The sequence below is a fragment of the Kogia breviceps genome, chromosome 3 (genome assembly GCF_026419965.1).
Source record: "Kogia breviceps isolate mKogBre1 chromosome 3, mKogBre1 haplotype 1, whole genome shotgun sequence".
Classification (NCBI taxonomy): domain Eukaryota; kingdom Metazoa; phylum Chordata; class Mammalia; order Artiodactyla; family Physeteridae; genus Kogia; species Kogia breviceps.
The window spans coordinates 158,585,945-158,601,085 of NC_081312.1; the positions used below are offsets into that span (position 1 = coordinate 158,585,945).

Below are 15,141 nucleotides of genomic sequence, written 5' to 3' on the forward strand. Positions count from 1 at the left end.
TGTCTGGAAAACACAGATCAAAACCAGTAATAATAATAATAATAATACCATTCATTATGACCATATTCACCAGTTCACTCAATAACTAATTCTTTTATTAACTTTTTATGAAGTCATCAGATTCTCCATTAAGATTTTTAATTTCTTCTTACCCAGTTCGGTGGTATGATATGAAATTTACCACAGACCTGTGTTTGTCAAAAGGTCCTTCGCATAAATCTTCTTGAAGATGGAGCACTTTTGCAAAAGAGTTATAGAGCACAACAGTAAGGACTTAAAAAGTCATAGTTAAACATTTGATCACAGTGTAATTGACAAAAGAAACTTAGTTATCGCTGTGACATGCAACATTTAAAAATAACTACAATTATGGATGATAACATTTTATCAGGACATACTAGATTTTTAGGAATTCCTTGCAATTTAACATACTAATCAAACATTTCTCTGAGATGCCTCAGGGGCCTTCTAAAGCATGTCAAAGTTAGCTGGAGGTCAAAAGAATTGTTAGAATCTGCCAAACACATGTGCAACAACTACTGAAGCCTGTGCACCTAGAGCTTGTGCTCTGCAACAAGAGAAGCCACCACAATGAGAAGCCCACACACTGCAATGAAGAGTAGCCCCCACTTGCCACAACTAGAGAAAGGCCACACGCAGAAATGAAGACCCAACACAGCCAAAAATAAATAAATTTATTTTTTTAAAATGCCAAACAATACTTACTCACTTAACCAAAGTGAAGAGATTTCAAAGGCAAATACAGATCACCTAAAGACAAAGGAGCTCACAAGCTGTTATCAAAAGGAGCGATCCAAGAAAACTTTGGAGGGAGAAACCAAATCCAGTCTTGCACTAACCCACTTCCAAGAAAATCTATTTACCCAGCTAAATTTAATCCAATCTTAGAAAATCCTGATCACACAAAACGCTTTTCTCAGTGTCCCCATTTCACAAACTTTCCATCATCTTCTGTATCCATCTTATTTTTTCCCCATTCAGAAACAACCAGCTCTAGGACAAAAGACTTTCTTTTCTCTTTGTACCATCAGCCTGTTACCTAGCTGCTTATTTTCTTTATTATGTAGTTTCATAAATGCTTGAACATATGGAACTTCTTTTGTCTTTTTCTTCCTGTGACAAAACAACTCTGGCTAAAGGATAGTATAGTAATTTAGGCTACCATTCAAAGACCACCTTTCCTCATTCTCAAGAATGTACACTGGCCAGACAAAATTACAATAGAATTTCATTATTTTCTTAGTCATAGGTTTACAACTATAGGTAGACCAGTCTGCCAGGATTTTGCACAGGTGGCTATCAGGTGGAATTGAAGAAGCGCTTCCCATGTTTGATCGATAGAACACTCACGTGTGGACTATGAACAAAACAAAATCCTCACCAGTAATGGAAGCCTCAAAACAAAGGAACCAAAACCCAAACAGTAACCAAAAACCAAACAGCACAAGACTCAAATCGGCTTCCAAGTCTCAAAACTTAGCCTGTGACCTCTGTCCAAGTGGTGCACCTTCCAAATGAGGTTTCCTGAAATGAAAAATCACCCAAATGGGAGTCAAGGTTCCCCAAAATGTACAGGGCTAAAAGGACCTCAGATTGCATGCCAGGGGTGTTACTACACACTGGCCAAGGTGTTGCAACACCCCAAATGCTCCTTTTCTTGTTCCCCAAAATAATTCTTTGGAGTAGGACATTCAGGGCAGCCCAAGGAGGAAGACAGGAACGTCCTCAAGGCAAAGATGGCCTCGGCAGCCTCTAGGGTGGTCCCTCTTCTGCCATCTACTCCTGCCCCAGAGTTCCAACTGCTGGGATGGTGGATAGGGTATAACTGGGGCTCGGCCCTTCCAGGCAAGGGTCCCAGGAGATCTGGCCTCTAAAGGAATTCTCCAACCCTCCCACTCTCTTGAAAGAGGATAGTGTGGAGAAAATCTCGGAGCATCCGATCAAGTCAGGGGACCTGCAGGGGCCGTCCCCAAGTCAGCCCCACATTGGATGCCAAATTTGATGCAGAAAACTCAGTCTCTGTGCACCAGTGCCAAGAATCTCAGAGACAGGGTTTTAGATGAAGTAGAAAAAGCATAGTTTTAACTGCTTTGACAGCCAAAGGAAGACACAGAAAACTCAGGCCCTCAAAAACTGTGTTTCCCAATGTGGGAGGGTTCTGTGAGTTTTATAGCAATGGTTTAAGGGCGGAGCTGCTTATAAGGATTAGGGTGTATGGGGGGGCCCTACACTCCTTTAATCTGGCCTCAGGTGCTCTCTTGATCTTCTCAGCAATGAAGAATGCTAAAATCTTCCATGGGGTGGGGGGGGGGTAGTTTGGTAAAGAGCTCAAAGACATTATTATGCTTATCCCTTGAGGCAGAACCAGGATCCTGCTCCAAGGCTAAACTATTGTTTCTTGACTGTTCCTCCCTTATCTCTGCATCCCCTCCCTTCCCTGATTAGCAACTGTTCGAATCTGCCCTTGGGAACTCAGGGAAGATTATGGAGCCTGGAGTCTTTTCCCAACAAACAAGAAACAGGAGACATGGGACAGGCTTCCCCGCCCAGATGCCCCACAGTGTCCTGCTTGATTTCATCACTAGGCCCTGACCCTGACACTAACTATGGCCCTGAGCTGTCTGTAATGGCCTGAGCTTTCCCTAACTATGGATTTAACTCTCTAACTAAGGTCCTAATGCTGTACCTGACTCAGGACTGAGGCTTTCCTAACTAAGGCCCAGACGATGTCCTTAACTAATGGCCTGAACTGTCTCTAAGGCCTTGACACAGACCCTAAGTAAAGGTCCTTATGCTATCCCTAAGGCCCAGAGGCCTTAGGCCTCACTCTTTCCATAACTATACCCTGATGCTGGCCCTAAAAAAGGCCCTGACACTGGCCCTAACGAATGCTGACGCCATCCCTAATGTAGGCGTTGATGCTGTCAATAACTAAGGCCCTGATACTGTCCCTTATAGCCTAAACTATCACTAAATAACACCCTGATTCTGTCTGTAACTAAGGCCCTGATGCTGTCCCTAACTAATGACCTGAACTATCTCTTATTAAGACCCTCAAGTTATCTCTAACAGAGGCCCTGAAGCTGGCCCTAACTAATGTCCTGACGCTGGCCTTAACTGAGGCCCCGAGGCTTTTCCTAAGTAAGGACTTGACGATATATCTACTTGAAACCCTGACACTGTCAGTAACTAAGTATCTGACTCTTACCCTAACTAACACCCTAACTTTGTCCCTAACTAAAACTCTGAAACTGGTTCTAACTATGGCCCTGACCTGGCCTGAACTAAGGCTCTGAAGATGTCCCTTAGTAACAGCCTAAACTGTGTCTAAGGCCATCAAGTTATCTCTAACTGAAGCCTTGATGCTGTGCTTAACTAAGGCATGTGGCTGTCTCTAACAAAGTCCCTGACGCTGTCCCTCACTAGCACCCTAATGCTGGCCCTAACTTAGACCCTGACAATTTCCCTAATAACTTTAAATGTCCCTCAGTTGCCCGTAATCCTGTCTAGAACTAAGGCCCTGAATATGTCCCTAAGTAAGTCTCTGACCCTCTCCCTAAGGTCCTGATACTGTCTCTACTCAAGTCACCAACACTGCCTATAATAGTGGCCTGACTTTTTCCCTAACTAACACACTTTTGTTGTCCCTAATGCCGACACTAGTCCTAACTATGGCTCTAATCCTGGCCCTAAGACCCTGATGATGTCCCTAATAGCCTTAAATGTCCCTCAGTACGGTCATGATCCTGTCTGTAATTAAGGCCTTGAATATGTCCCTAAGTAAGTCTCTTACACTGTCCCTAAGGCCCTGAAGCTGTCTTTACCTAAGGCCTTGAGACTGTCTATAATAATGGCCTGAATCTTTCCCTAACCAACACCCTGATGCTGTCTTTAGCTAAGCCCACACAGTCCATAACTACGGCCCTAACACTGCTCTTTCTAAGGCTCTGACGATGTCCCTAAGAAACAGCCTGAACTATGTCTAACGAAGGCCCTCAAGTTATCTATAACAGACGCCCTGACACTGTCCCTTATAGCTTAAGTAGTCAATAACTAATGCCCTGATTCTGTCTATATCTAAAGCCCTGAATATGTCCCTAAGCCCCTGACACTGGCCATAACTAATGTCCTTATGCTAGCCCTAACTGAGGCCCTGAAGCTCATCCTAACTAAGGACTTGACGCTATATCTACTTTATAAAGACTGACATTGTCCTTAATGAAGGACCTAACTGTTTCCCTAACTAACACTCTTAATTTCGTCCCTAATTAATGCCCTGATACTGGTTCTAACTATGGCCCTGATCCTGTCTTTAACTAAGGCTCTGAAGATATCCCTAAGTAACAACCTGAACTGCATCTAACTAAGGCCCTGTTGCTATCCCGCACTAGCATCCTGATGCTGGCCCTAAAGTAAGGCCCTGACACTGTTTTTAACTAATGGCCTGACTCTTAACTAACACCCTAATGCTGTCCCTAACTAATGCCCTGACACTGGTCCTACCTATGGCTCTGATACTGACCCCAACTAAGGCCCTGACAATGTCCCTAATAGCCTTAGATGTCCCTCAGTACTGCCCTGATCCTGTCCATAACCAAGGCACTGAATATATCCCTAAGTAAATCTCTGATGCTCTCCTAACTAAGGCCCTGGTGCTGGCTCTACCTAAGGCCCTGACACTGTCTCAATTATGACCTGAATCTTTCCTTAACACCCTGATGCTGTCCCTACTAACGACCTGACACTGGTCATAACTACGGCCCTGATGCCGCTCTATCTGAGGCCCTGAAAATGTCCCTAAGTAACAGCCTGAACTGTGTCTAAGGCCCTCAAGTTATCTCTAACTGAAGCCTTGACACTGTCCCTAACTAAGGACCTGATGATGTCCCTAATACCCTTAGATGTCTCTCAGCATCACCCTGATCCTGTCCATAACTAAGGCCCTGGAATGTCCCTAAGTAATTCTCTAAGGCTGTCCCTAACTAAGGTGCTGAAGCTGTCTCTACCTAAGGCTCTGACACTCTATGTCTTGGCTCTTTCCCTAACATCCTGACACTGGTCCTAACTACGGACCTGACACTAGCTCTATTAAGGCCCTGATGTTGTCCCTAAGTAACAGCCTGAACTGTGTCTAACTAAGACCCTCAATATATCTCTAACTGAAGCACTGACACTGTCCTTCACTAAGCCCCTGACGCTGTCCCTAGCTAATGGCCTGAGTTATAACTTACTAAGGCCCTAACCATGTCCCTAAGAACCTGACACTCTAACTTAGGCCTTGACACAGTCACTTATAGCCTAAGCTGTCATTAAATATCACCCCAATCCTGTACATAACTAAAGCCCTGAATATGTCTCTTAGTAAGTCACTGACAATCTCTCTAATGGCCTGAATTGTCTCTTACTAAGGCTCTCAAGCTTTCTCTAAGAGGTCCTGATGCTGTCCCTAACTAAGGCCTGAAGATGGCCCTAGCTAACACCCTAACACTGGCCCTAGCTAACGCCCTAATGTTGGCCCTAACTAACACCATGAAACTGGTCCTAACTATGGCCCTGATCCTGTCCATAACTAAGGCGCTGAATATGTCCCTAAGTAAGTCTCTGCCACTATCCTTAACTAAGGCCCTGACCCTGTCAAAATAGTGGCCAGACTCTTTCCCTAACACACTAATGCTCTCCCTAACTCCCCAACAATGGTCATAACTATGGTCCTGACGCTGCCCTATCTAAGGTCCTGATGATGTCCCTAACTAACAGCCTGAACTGTCTCTTACAAAGGCCCTCAAGTTATCTCTGAGGTCCTGACACTGCCCCTAACTAAGGCCCTGACGCTGGCCCTTACTAAGGCCTCACCCCAGGGTTGTTCCAGGCTGCTGGGCAGTTTTCTCTTGTCCACATCTCTAGCCAGATGCCTGCCATTGGCCAATCTAAGATTCTGTGATGCAGTGGTCCCATGTGAGATGTGCCTTAGTAGGCTCACCTGTGGGAGGAGGGTCATGGCCACTCCACCCTCCAAGGGACCACGGCTCAGGGTGGGAATCTCTCAGCCAGTGTCTGAACACAGGGTTCTATGTCCTTGTTTGTTCCAAAACCCTTGGAGTTACCTCTAACTTTTTTTTTTTTTTTTTTTTTTTTTTTTTTTTTTTTGCGGTACGTGGGCCTCTCACTCCTGTGGCCTCTCCCATTGCGGAGCACAGGCTCCGGATGCACAGGCTTAGCGGCTGTGGCTCACGGGCCCAGCCGCTCCGCGGCATGCGGGATCCTCCCAGACTGGGGCACGAACCCGTATCCCCTGCATCGGCAGGCGGATTCTCAACCACTGTGCCACCAGGGAAGCCCCTCTAACATTTTTAAAATGGATCTCCCCCTTGGCATATTTACAATATAAATTATTCACGGCATTAAAATTCAGGAATGACATTATTAGAATGAGCAGGAAGACACAGGATGCCCCCCCGCCAGTGATCTATTACTTGGAGGATCTTAAAATTCTAATGAGAAGGGGATTCGAGAGCGGGACGTTTGGCTTGCAAGCAGGAACTTCTTAGTCATAAACGGAGAAAGAACGATTTAAAAATGGGTTTCGTTGAGAAGGGCAAGAAGATTTTCCTTAAATTTTATTTATTTATTTTTGGCTGTGTTGGGTCTTCGTTTCTGTGTGAGGGCTTTCTCTAGTTGCAGCGAGCAAGGGCCACTCTTCATCGTGGTGTGCGGGCCTCTCACTGTTGCGGCCTCTCTTGTGGGCGAAGCACAAGCTCCAGACGCGCAGGCTCAGCAGTTATGGCTCACAGACCCAGTTGCTCCGCAGCATGTGGGATCTTCCCAGACTAGGGCTCGAACCCGTGTCCCCTGCATTGGCAGGCAGATTCCCGACCACTGCGCCACCAGGGAAGCCCAGGGCAAGAAGATTTTTGCTCAGAAGTGTGCCCAGTGCCATACTGTGGAAAAGGGAGGCAAGCACAAGACTGGGCCAAATCTCCACGGTCGGTTTGGGCGAAAGACAGGTCAGGCTGTCAGATTCTCTTACACAGATGCCAACAAGAACAAAGGCATCACCTGGGGAGAGGAGACGCTGATAGAGTATTTGGAGAATGCCAAGTACATCCCTGGAACAAAAATGATCTTCGCTGGCATTAAGAAGAAGGTAGGGGCTTCCCTGGTGGCGCAGTGGTTGAGAATCCGCCTGCCGATGCAGGAGACACGGGTTCGTGCCCTGGTCCGGGAAGATCCCACATGCCGCGGAGCAACTAAGCCCGTGAGCCATGGCCGCTGAGCCTGTGCGTCCGGAGCCTGTGCTCCGCAACGGGAGAGGCCACAACAGTGAGAGGCCCGCATACCGCAAAAAAAAAAAAAAAAAAAAAAAAAAAAAAAAAAAAAAAAAGAAGAAGGTAGAAAGGGCAGACTTGATAGCTTATCTCAAAAAAGCTACTAATGAGTAGTAGTTGGCCACTGCCTTATTTATTATGAAGCAAATGTCTCATGACTTTTTATGTGTACCATACTTAAATTGATTTCATACACTAGAATTCAGATCATGAATGGCTGATGTAATATTTCTGTCCTGATTTAAATAAGAGTGGCTTGTGGCTAAATGAATATGGTCAACTTTTTGAATTTTGATAGTAATTCTGGTTCAACAAGTACTATCACTGTTTTCCCCTTCTAAACAGATGATTAAACTTGAATAAGGAATGTTAAACTTTTCAGGGATATTGTGACTGCCTTCTCAAACCCTATAGGAGATTGGTTTTATATTTAGATTTCTGTAACTGGTTATATTAATATATTTAAATATTGAGAAGCTCCCTTCACTGTCTCTTAGATCAGCAAGATTCACCTGTGTTTCAAGTTGTGTTCATTCACCTGTTAAGGCAAGGGCTGAAGATACACTGACAATGTCCACTTTATATTTTTGGTCTTAACTATGCCAACTTAATTAGAATTCTCCAACTAAAACAAAAAATTCTAATGAGAAAACACCCACTGTCATCACCCTCTTGGGCATCAGCACAAGGCAGGAATCAGCTGCATTCTTTATTTATCCCTCCAACTTTTCCAGAACCTTTCCTTCAAGGAGAAATCTCTGGGCTCTGCAGGAGCTATGGGTGGTGACCATCAGGTAAATCTGAGGCTGAAAAGCAAGAGACAGGGGAGGAGATGAGAATTGGTGATGGGGAGAAGCAGGGGAGTCCACATTCAATCTCAGGCTGAGAGTCTGGGTTAATCTCCAACGAAGGTAAGGACCACCAGGAGCTGGCCCCACTGGCTTTGTCACCTGGTGTGGGGATTGGGGACAGCCAAACCACCATGGCCACTCTCAGAGAAGTAAAGAAGGTGAGAGGGCACCCCTGGCAGCCAGATTGAAAGTGGGCACTGCTATGAAATAAGATGCCCTTTTCAGAAAAGCGAAGGGTGTTCTCTTCATTCTCCAAGACTTGCAAATACTCTGTGTTCTTCCAGAGGCATGCTGAAGCCTTCAGCGTTTGAGGGCAGTAATGGAAGGAATCTGGGCTCAAAACAATCCAGCACTCACTCCTTGAGGGTGCTGAGGATGACCAGTGTCCACTCCTTGGGTGCTGTGGGGCCTGAAATCCCCTTATCACCTAGGATGGGAGGGGTCACACACACACTCCCCTGGACCAGCATGGGGCTGGGCTGGTGGGCTACAGACCTTTATCAGATACATGATTTGCAAACATCTTGTGCAATTTTGGATGGTGGATTATCTTTTTCCTTGCTCCTTTTAGTCACAACAGTTTTTCATTTTGAGGAAGTCCAATTCATCTATTTTTGTCTTTTGTTGCTTGTGCTTTTGGTAGCAGATCTAAGAAATCATGGCCAAATCCAAGGTCATGAAGATTTACTCTCATGTTTTATTCTCCGAGTTTTATAATTTTGGTTCTTATATCTAGGCCTTTGATCCATTTTGAGTTGATTTTGTATACAGGAGGAGGTAAGGGTCCAACTTTATTCTTTTGCATGTGGGTATCCTGTTGTCTCAGCACCTGTGCTAATTGTTTGGGAGAAAATATTTGCAAATGATGTAACCGACAAGGGCCTAATTTCCAAAATATACAAACAGCTCATAAAACTAAAAAAAAAAAAAAACCCAAAAAACGGGCAGAAGCTCTAATTAGACATTTCTCCAAAGAAAACATACAGATGGACAATAGGCACATGAAAAGATGCTCCACATCGCTAATTATTAGAGCAATGCAAATCAACACTATGATGAGGTACCACCTCACACTGGTCAGAATGGCCATCATTAAAACGTCTAACAAATAACAAATGCTGGAGGGGGTGTGGAGAAAAGAAAACCCTCCTACACTGTTGGTGGCAATGTAAATTGGTGCATTCACTATGAAAAACAATATGGAGGTTCCTCAAAAAACTAAAAATAGAAAAAAAAAAAAGCTAAAAATAGAGTTGCCATATAACCAGTAATCCTACTCCTGGGCATATATCCAGACAAAACTATAATTCAAAAAGATATACACCACTATGTTCACAGCAGCACTATTCACAATAGCCAAGACATGAAAACAACCTGAATGTCCATCAACAGGAGAATGGATAAAGAAGATGTGGTATATATATATATATATATATATATACACACACACACACAATGGAATGCTACTCAACTATAAAAAAAGAGTGAAATAATGCCATTTACAGCAACATGGATGGACCTAGAGGTTATCATACTAAATGAAATAAGTCAGACAGAGAAAGCCAAATACCATATGATATCACTTATATGTGGAATCTAAAATGAGACACAAATGAACATATCTACCAAACACAAACAGATTCATAGATATAGAAAACAGACTTGTGGTTGCCAAGGGGAAGAAGTGGGGAGGGATGGATTGGGAGTTTGGGATTAGCAGATGCAAACTATTACATATAAAATGGATAAACAACAAGCTCTTACTGTATAGCATAGGGAACTATATTCAATATCCTGTAATAAACCATAATGGAAAAGTATATGAAAAAGAGTATGTGTATATATATATATATGAATCACTTTGCTGTACAACAGAAATTAATACAACATTGTAAATCAACTATACTTGAATAAAATAAATTTTAAAAAAATTAAGTTGAGGGCTTCCCTGGTGGCACAGTGGTTAAGAACCCACCTGCCAATGCAGGGGACATGGGTTCGAGCCCTGGTCCGGGAAGATCCCACATGCCATGGAGCAGCTAAGCCTGTGCGCCACAACTACTAAGCCTGTGCTCTAGAGTCTGTGAGCCACAACTACTGAGCCGTGTGTCACAACTACTGAAGCCTGCACACCTAGAACCCGTGCTCCACAACAAGAGAAGCCACCTCAGTGAGAAGCCCATGCACCACAACAAAGACCCAATGGAACCAAAAATATATAATAAATAAATTTTTTTAAAAAATTAAGTTGAGATTATAAAAGTGCCTTCAAACTCATTGGTATAAAGTAGGTCTTATTCCTCTTGCCCTTTCATACTGGTACAAATGTATAAATAGAAACTAAACCAGGATTACTCCAGTCTGAACTCATATCACACAGGACTTTAATTGTTGAACAAACCATTAACACCAGTTACACCACTGTGCTGTTCCTGACGCAGTATCAAGGTTGTAAAGGTTGTATCAAGGTTGTATCAAGCCTGCAGAATCCACTAAATATGGAAATTCAAACTGAAATGAAGCCAAATATCCCATGATTTCTCCAAAACTAGTTATATGACAATCAATTGGAAACCATATACAATCAAATGAATATAGACAGAAACAACCATACCCTTTCCTTTTTTTTCTTTTTAGATGAGGATCGTATTTAAGGTGATATCTTGGGCCATTTCAGGGAGTTACTCAATTTCCTGGGTATCTCCCATGCACACAGGAGGTACACATGTCATTTAACTTGTTTGTGCAACTATGTGAAGGTAGTTAATACCACAAAACTGTATACTTAAAATGAATTAAATGGTAAATGTCATGTTTTGTATTTTTATTAACAATTTTTTAAAAAAGCGTAGTGCTGATATTTGTTACAACATAAATGAACTTTAAAAACATCCTTAGTGGGGCTTCCCTGGTGGTGCAGTGGTTGAGAATCCGCCTGCCGATGCAGGAGACACAGGTTCGTGCCCGGGTCCGGGAAGATCCCACATGCCGTGGAGCGGCTGGGCCCGTGAGCCATGGCCTCTGAGCCTGTTCGTCGGGAGCCTGTGCTCCGCAACGGGAGAGGCCACAACAGTGAGAGGCCCGCGTACCACAAAAAAAAAAATCCTTAGTGGAAAAAAGCCATACAGAAAAGGCCACCCAGATCCCATATTTATCTTGTCTGCTTTAAATCCATCAAGGTTGTCCAAATGAGGGAAAAACTCAGTAACGGTTCCAGAAAAAGAAAACTAGATCAGGATAGAAAAAGACATTTTCATACAGTTGGGACAGCAGGTGAAAGTTGATGTGGGCTTGTGTATTAAATTATAATGTGGAAATCATGATTTCCTCATTTAGGGGTTATGTGCTAGTTCCTCAGGAGCATGTCCCTGTTCTCCGTAAAACACACTGAGCATTTTCTGTGAAGTGGCAGATGTGAGTACTTTTTGCCATTATTGAAAGTTTTCCTTACACTTTAAATTACTGGAAAGTGAATTACTTTTCAAAACAACCATGTCAATACCATACCAGAAAATCAGATAAGACAGCCATCAAACTTTATCATAGAGGCCAAGACTTACCCAGGCCAAATTCAACCAAAGTTGTGATACTATTTCCCTTGTAGGAGTACACACATGATATAAAGAGGCACCATGGGAAGAGTATATTAGTAGCTACCATGTCTTGGGTCCTGTGGATTACCTGGGATGCAGTAGAAACAGTGAGCTTTTAGCATTACAATTTTTCACATTACTTCAAAAAACATGTTAAAAAAATAAATTCAGTAAAGTTGCAAAGTATGGAATCAATATGCACAAATCAGTTTTGTTTATATATACTAATAACAATCAGAAAAATTAAGAAAAGGAAGAATTAAAAGAAAGAAAAGAAAAATTAAGAAATCCCATTTACAATTCCATCAGAAAGAACAAACTGTTAGGAATAAATTTAACCAAGGACATGAAAGACCTATAGTCAGAAAACTATAGGACACTGATAAAGAAATTGAAGACACAATAGAAAATAATATTCCATACTCATGCATCAGAAAAATTACCATCATTAAAATGTTTATTCTACCCAAAGCCATCAACAAACAGTGCCAGGAAAACTAGACACTCAGACTCCAAAGAACGACACTGGTCACCATCTACACTGCACAAAATCTAACTAAAAGCCCACAAGGTTCCATATTAGACCCTTTCTCTCCTGAGTCCCATGAAGATGCACCCCACCCACCCAGCAGTCAGCTGCACTGGAAGTTTCTCCCCACTTGCTTATTTCTTCCTCTTGTGGCATCTCCTCACCAGTGGGTCCTGAGAAAACCCAGCTCCTGTCAGTGTGGACACTGCCCCATGGTCCAGAAACCTAAGCCCTGATGGGAGACAAAGCTCCTTGTCCACTTGTCACTGAGCAAAGTCTGTGGGCAGGATGCACCTGTGCCCGCAGGGTCAGAGATGTGGGTTCAGCGCCCCCTGTGGGACATCAGAGAAGTGCCGGGAGCACCACACTCAAACCCAGAGGCCTCATCCCAAATGCAGTTCTGCTGTATGTACTAAGTTTGAAAATCCAAACTGAAATGGAGCCAAGTATCTCACCGTATCTTCTCAAAAGATAGTTAAGGAACAATTAATTAGTAAACCATATGTAATGAAATGAATGTAGACACAAACTAACAACTTAAACCAAAATTCACTCAAAATTGCCCATAGACAAATTTAAATTACCAAACTATAAAAATTCTAGAATCTGAGAACAGAAGAAAATCTACATGACCTTGGGTCTAGTGATCCATTTTTAAAACACACAACACCAAAAGTCTATCAACAAAAGAAAAATAATAATGTAGACTTTATAAAATTAAAAATTTCTACTCTATGAAAGACCTTATTCAGAAAACCACAAACTGGAAGAAACTATTTCCAAAACACATATCTGATAAAAGGATTTGCACACAATTAAAACTTGGTAAAGGGCTTCCCTGGTGGCGCAGTTGTTGAGAGTCCGCCTGCCAATGCAGGGGACACGGGTTGGTGCCACGGTCCGGGAAGATCCCTCATGCCGCGTGGCGGGCGCGTCCGGGGCCTGCGCTCCGCAATGGGAGAGGCCACAGCAGTGAGAGGCCCACGTACCGCAAAAACAAACAAACAAACAAACAAACAACTTGGTAAAGATTGAAACACACACCTGGCCAAAGAAGATAAACAGTAAATAAGCATACAACAATATACTCAAGATACTGGTGGAATACATGTACAACCTACTTTAGAAGGCAGTTTGGCAGTTTTTTCCAAATCTAAACAGTCCCACCACCTTAGGATCCAAGAAGAATACCTCTTGTATTTAGACAACTGTTTTGAAAAACTGTGTTCAAACAAAAACTAGCATTAAGTAATGCACAGCAGCTCTATTCATAATGGCTAAAAACTTAAAGATATCAGGATGTCCTTCTGTAAATGAATTCGTAAGCAAATTAGAGGACATACATCTCAAGGGGAGCAGAATACACCACCCTAAAATACGCCCATTTGACAAAAGGATTATTTTGGACTGATTAATTTAAAAAATAGCAGACCCAGGAGAATCCTTGAAAACCAAGTAGAAAATGCCCTTTTATGAAGTAAATTTACATTTACTAAGGATATCTCTATTTGTAAGGGTGTGTCCCTCTCTGGACCAGGAATTGAATGATGACTAAATATCAAGAAAAACTTGTCAATGGAATAGGCCTGGATCTAAGTCTGCATAACAACTATACCCTTGTTTACTGTGCTTTGCCTAATAATCTCCCTTAAATGGCTTCCTCCATTCCCTAACATCTTTCTTTTGTTCTCATTTAAGGTAATGGCTTGGGCCATTTCAGGGAGTGACTCAGTTTTCCTGGGTATCTTTCAAGTATACAGGAGGTATGCATGGTATATATCAAACTTCCTATTGTTTTTCTCCAGTTCATCGCCCTTTCATTACAAGGGGGGGTCCCAATGAAGAATATAGAAGAGTAGAGGGAAAATTATTTTTCCTCTCATAAAATGCAATGCAATAGTATTCGGAGATATAAAGGAATGAACCATCAACCCGTGCAAAAAAAAAAGGATAAATCTAACACTTACATTGCTAAGTGAAAGAATCCAGTCTGAAGTGCTACACACTGTATGACGCATTTATATGACACTCTAGAAAAGGCAAAACAGACATGGTAAACAGTTTATGGAATATGTGGTTGAAATAGTCCATATGATACTTTAGCAGTGAATACCTGTCATTATGCATTTGTCTACACCCACAGATTTTTACAACCCAACAAGTAAATTATAATCTATTCAAATTTAGTTACTTAGGATATGGGAGTGTCAAAGACTGGAGTACAGAATATAACAAAGAATCTAACTGATTTAGAAATGTATGAAAAAACTCACTGTTGGTGGTGGGACAAAATGGGCTGACCTAAATTAACTTTGGAAATGAACAGAATCTGTAAGCCAAAGGCAAAATGTACCATACATAAACAGTGGACTCTCTTTCCCATGGTGGGTAGTAGCTTACAGTACTGAAACTACTGTATCAGTAATCGAATGGAACAAGCACTGAATTTAATAAATGACGAATGGTGGAGGCCAGGTTTCTTACCACTGGAGTGGGAAGTTACAGACAAAGGGAGAAGGTTACAATATCCATGTCATAACAGATCAGGTTGGAGACACCAGTATAAACTATCTTTAGCCTAATAGAGATACACATAGTTCCACATGAAAATCTTTATAATTATGTGTATATGTATAGGCTGGGATACGTGCATATATTTCCATGCATTGTCAGCTGAGCCTATTTAGCTCCCACATGTAAGTTTTTAATATTATTCTCTGATAAAAGGAACAAGGACTCTTTGAAGAAAGGGCTGATACTAGGACTGAGACAGTAAATATGTGAAGCAGGATAATCTTAAAATATCAGAAAGTTAAAAAGTA

At 42.3% G+C, this 15,141-nt stretch overlaps 1 protein-coding gene across 1 annotated transcript; it reads left to right on the forward strand.

Annotated features, from left to right (window-relative positions):
* The first annotated feature begins 2,869 nt into the window (after window positions 1-2,869).
* On the forward strand, window positions 2,870-7,484 carry LOC131752909 (cytochrome c-like). Its single transcript, XM_067030628.1, has 4 exons — window positions 2,870-2,929; window positions 3,072-3,202; window positions 6,883-7,165; window positions 7,410-7,484. The coding sequence occupies exons 1-4, from the start codon at window positions 2,870-2,872 to the stop codon at window positions 7,458-7,460; spliced, it is 525 nt and encodes a 174-aa protein (XP_066886729.1). The 3' UTR covers window positions 7,461-7,484.
* Window positions 7,485-15,141: the final 7,657 nt, after the last annotated feature.

Bases quoted from the DNA above. Each gene is read 5' to 3' on its own strand.
- LOC131752909 (XM_067030628.1), top strand. From the start codon at position 2,870: ATGCTGGCCCTAAAAAAGGCCCTGACACTGGCCCTAACGAATGCTGAC. The intron at 3,203-6,882 runs GTCAGTAACTAA...CTGCATTGGCAG, and splicing joins CTACTTGAAACCCTGACACT to GCAGATTCCCGACCACTGCG. The intron at 7,166-7,409 runs GTAGGGGCTTCC...AAAAAGAAGAAG, and splicing joins TCGCTGGCATTAAGAAGAAG to GTAGAAAGGGCAGACTTGAT.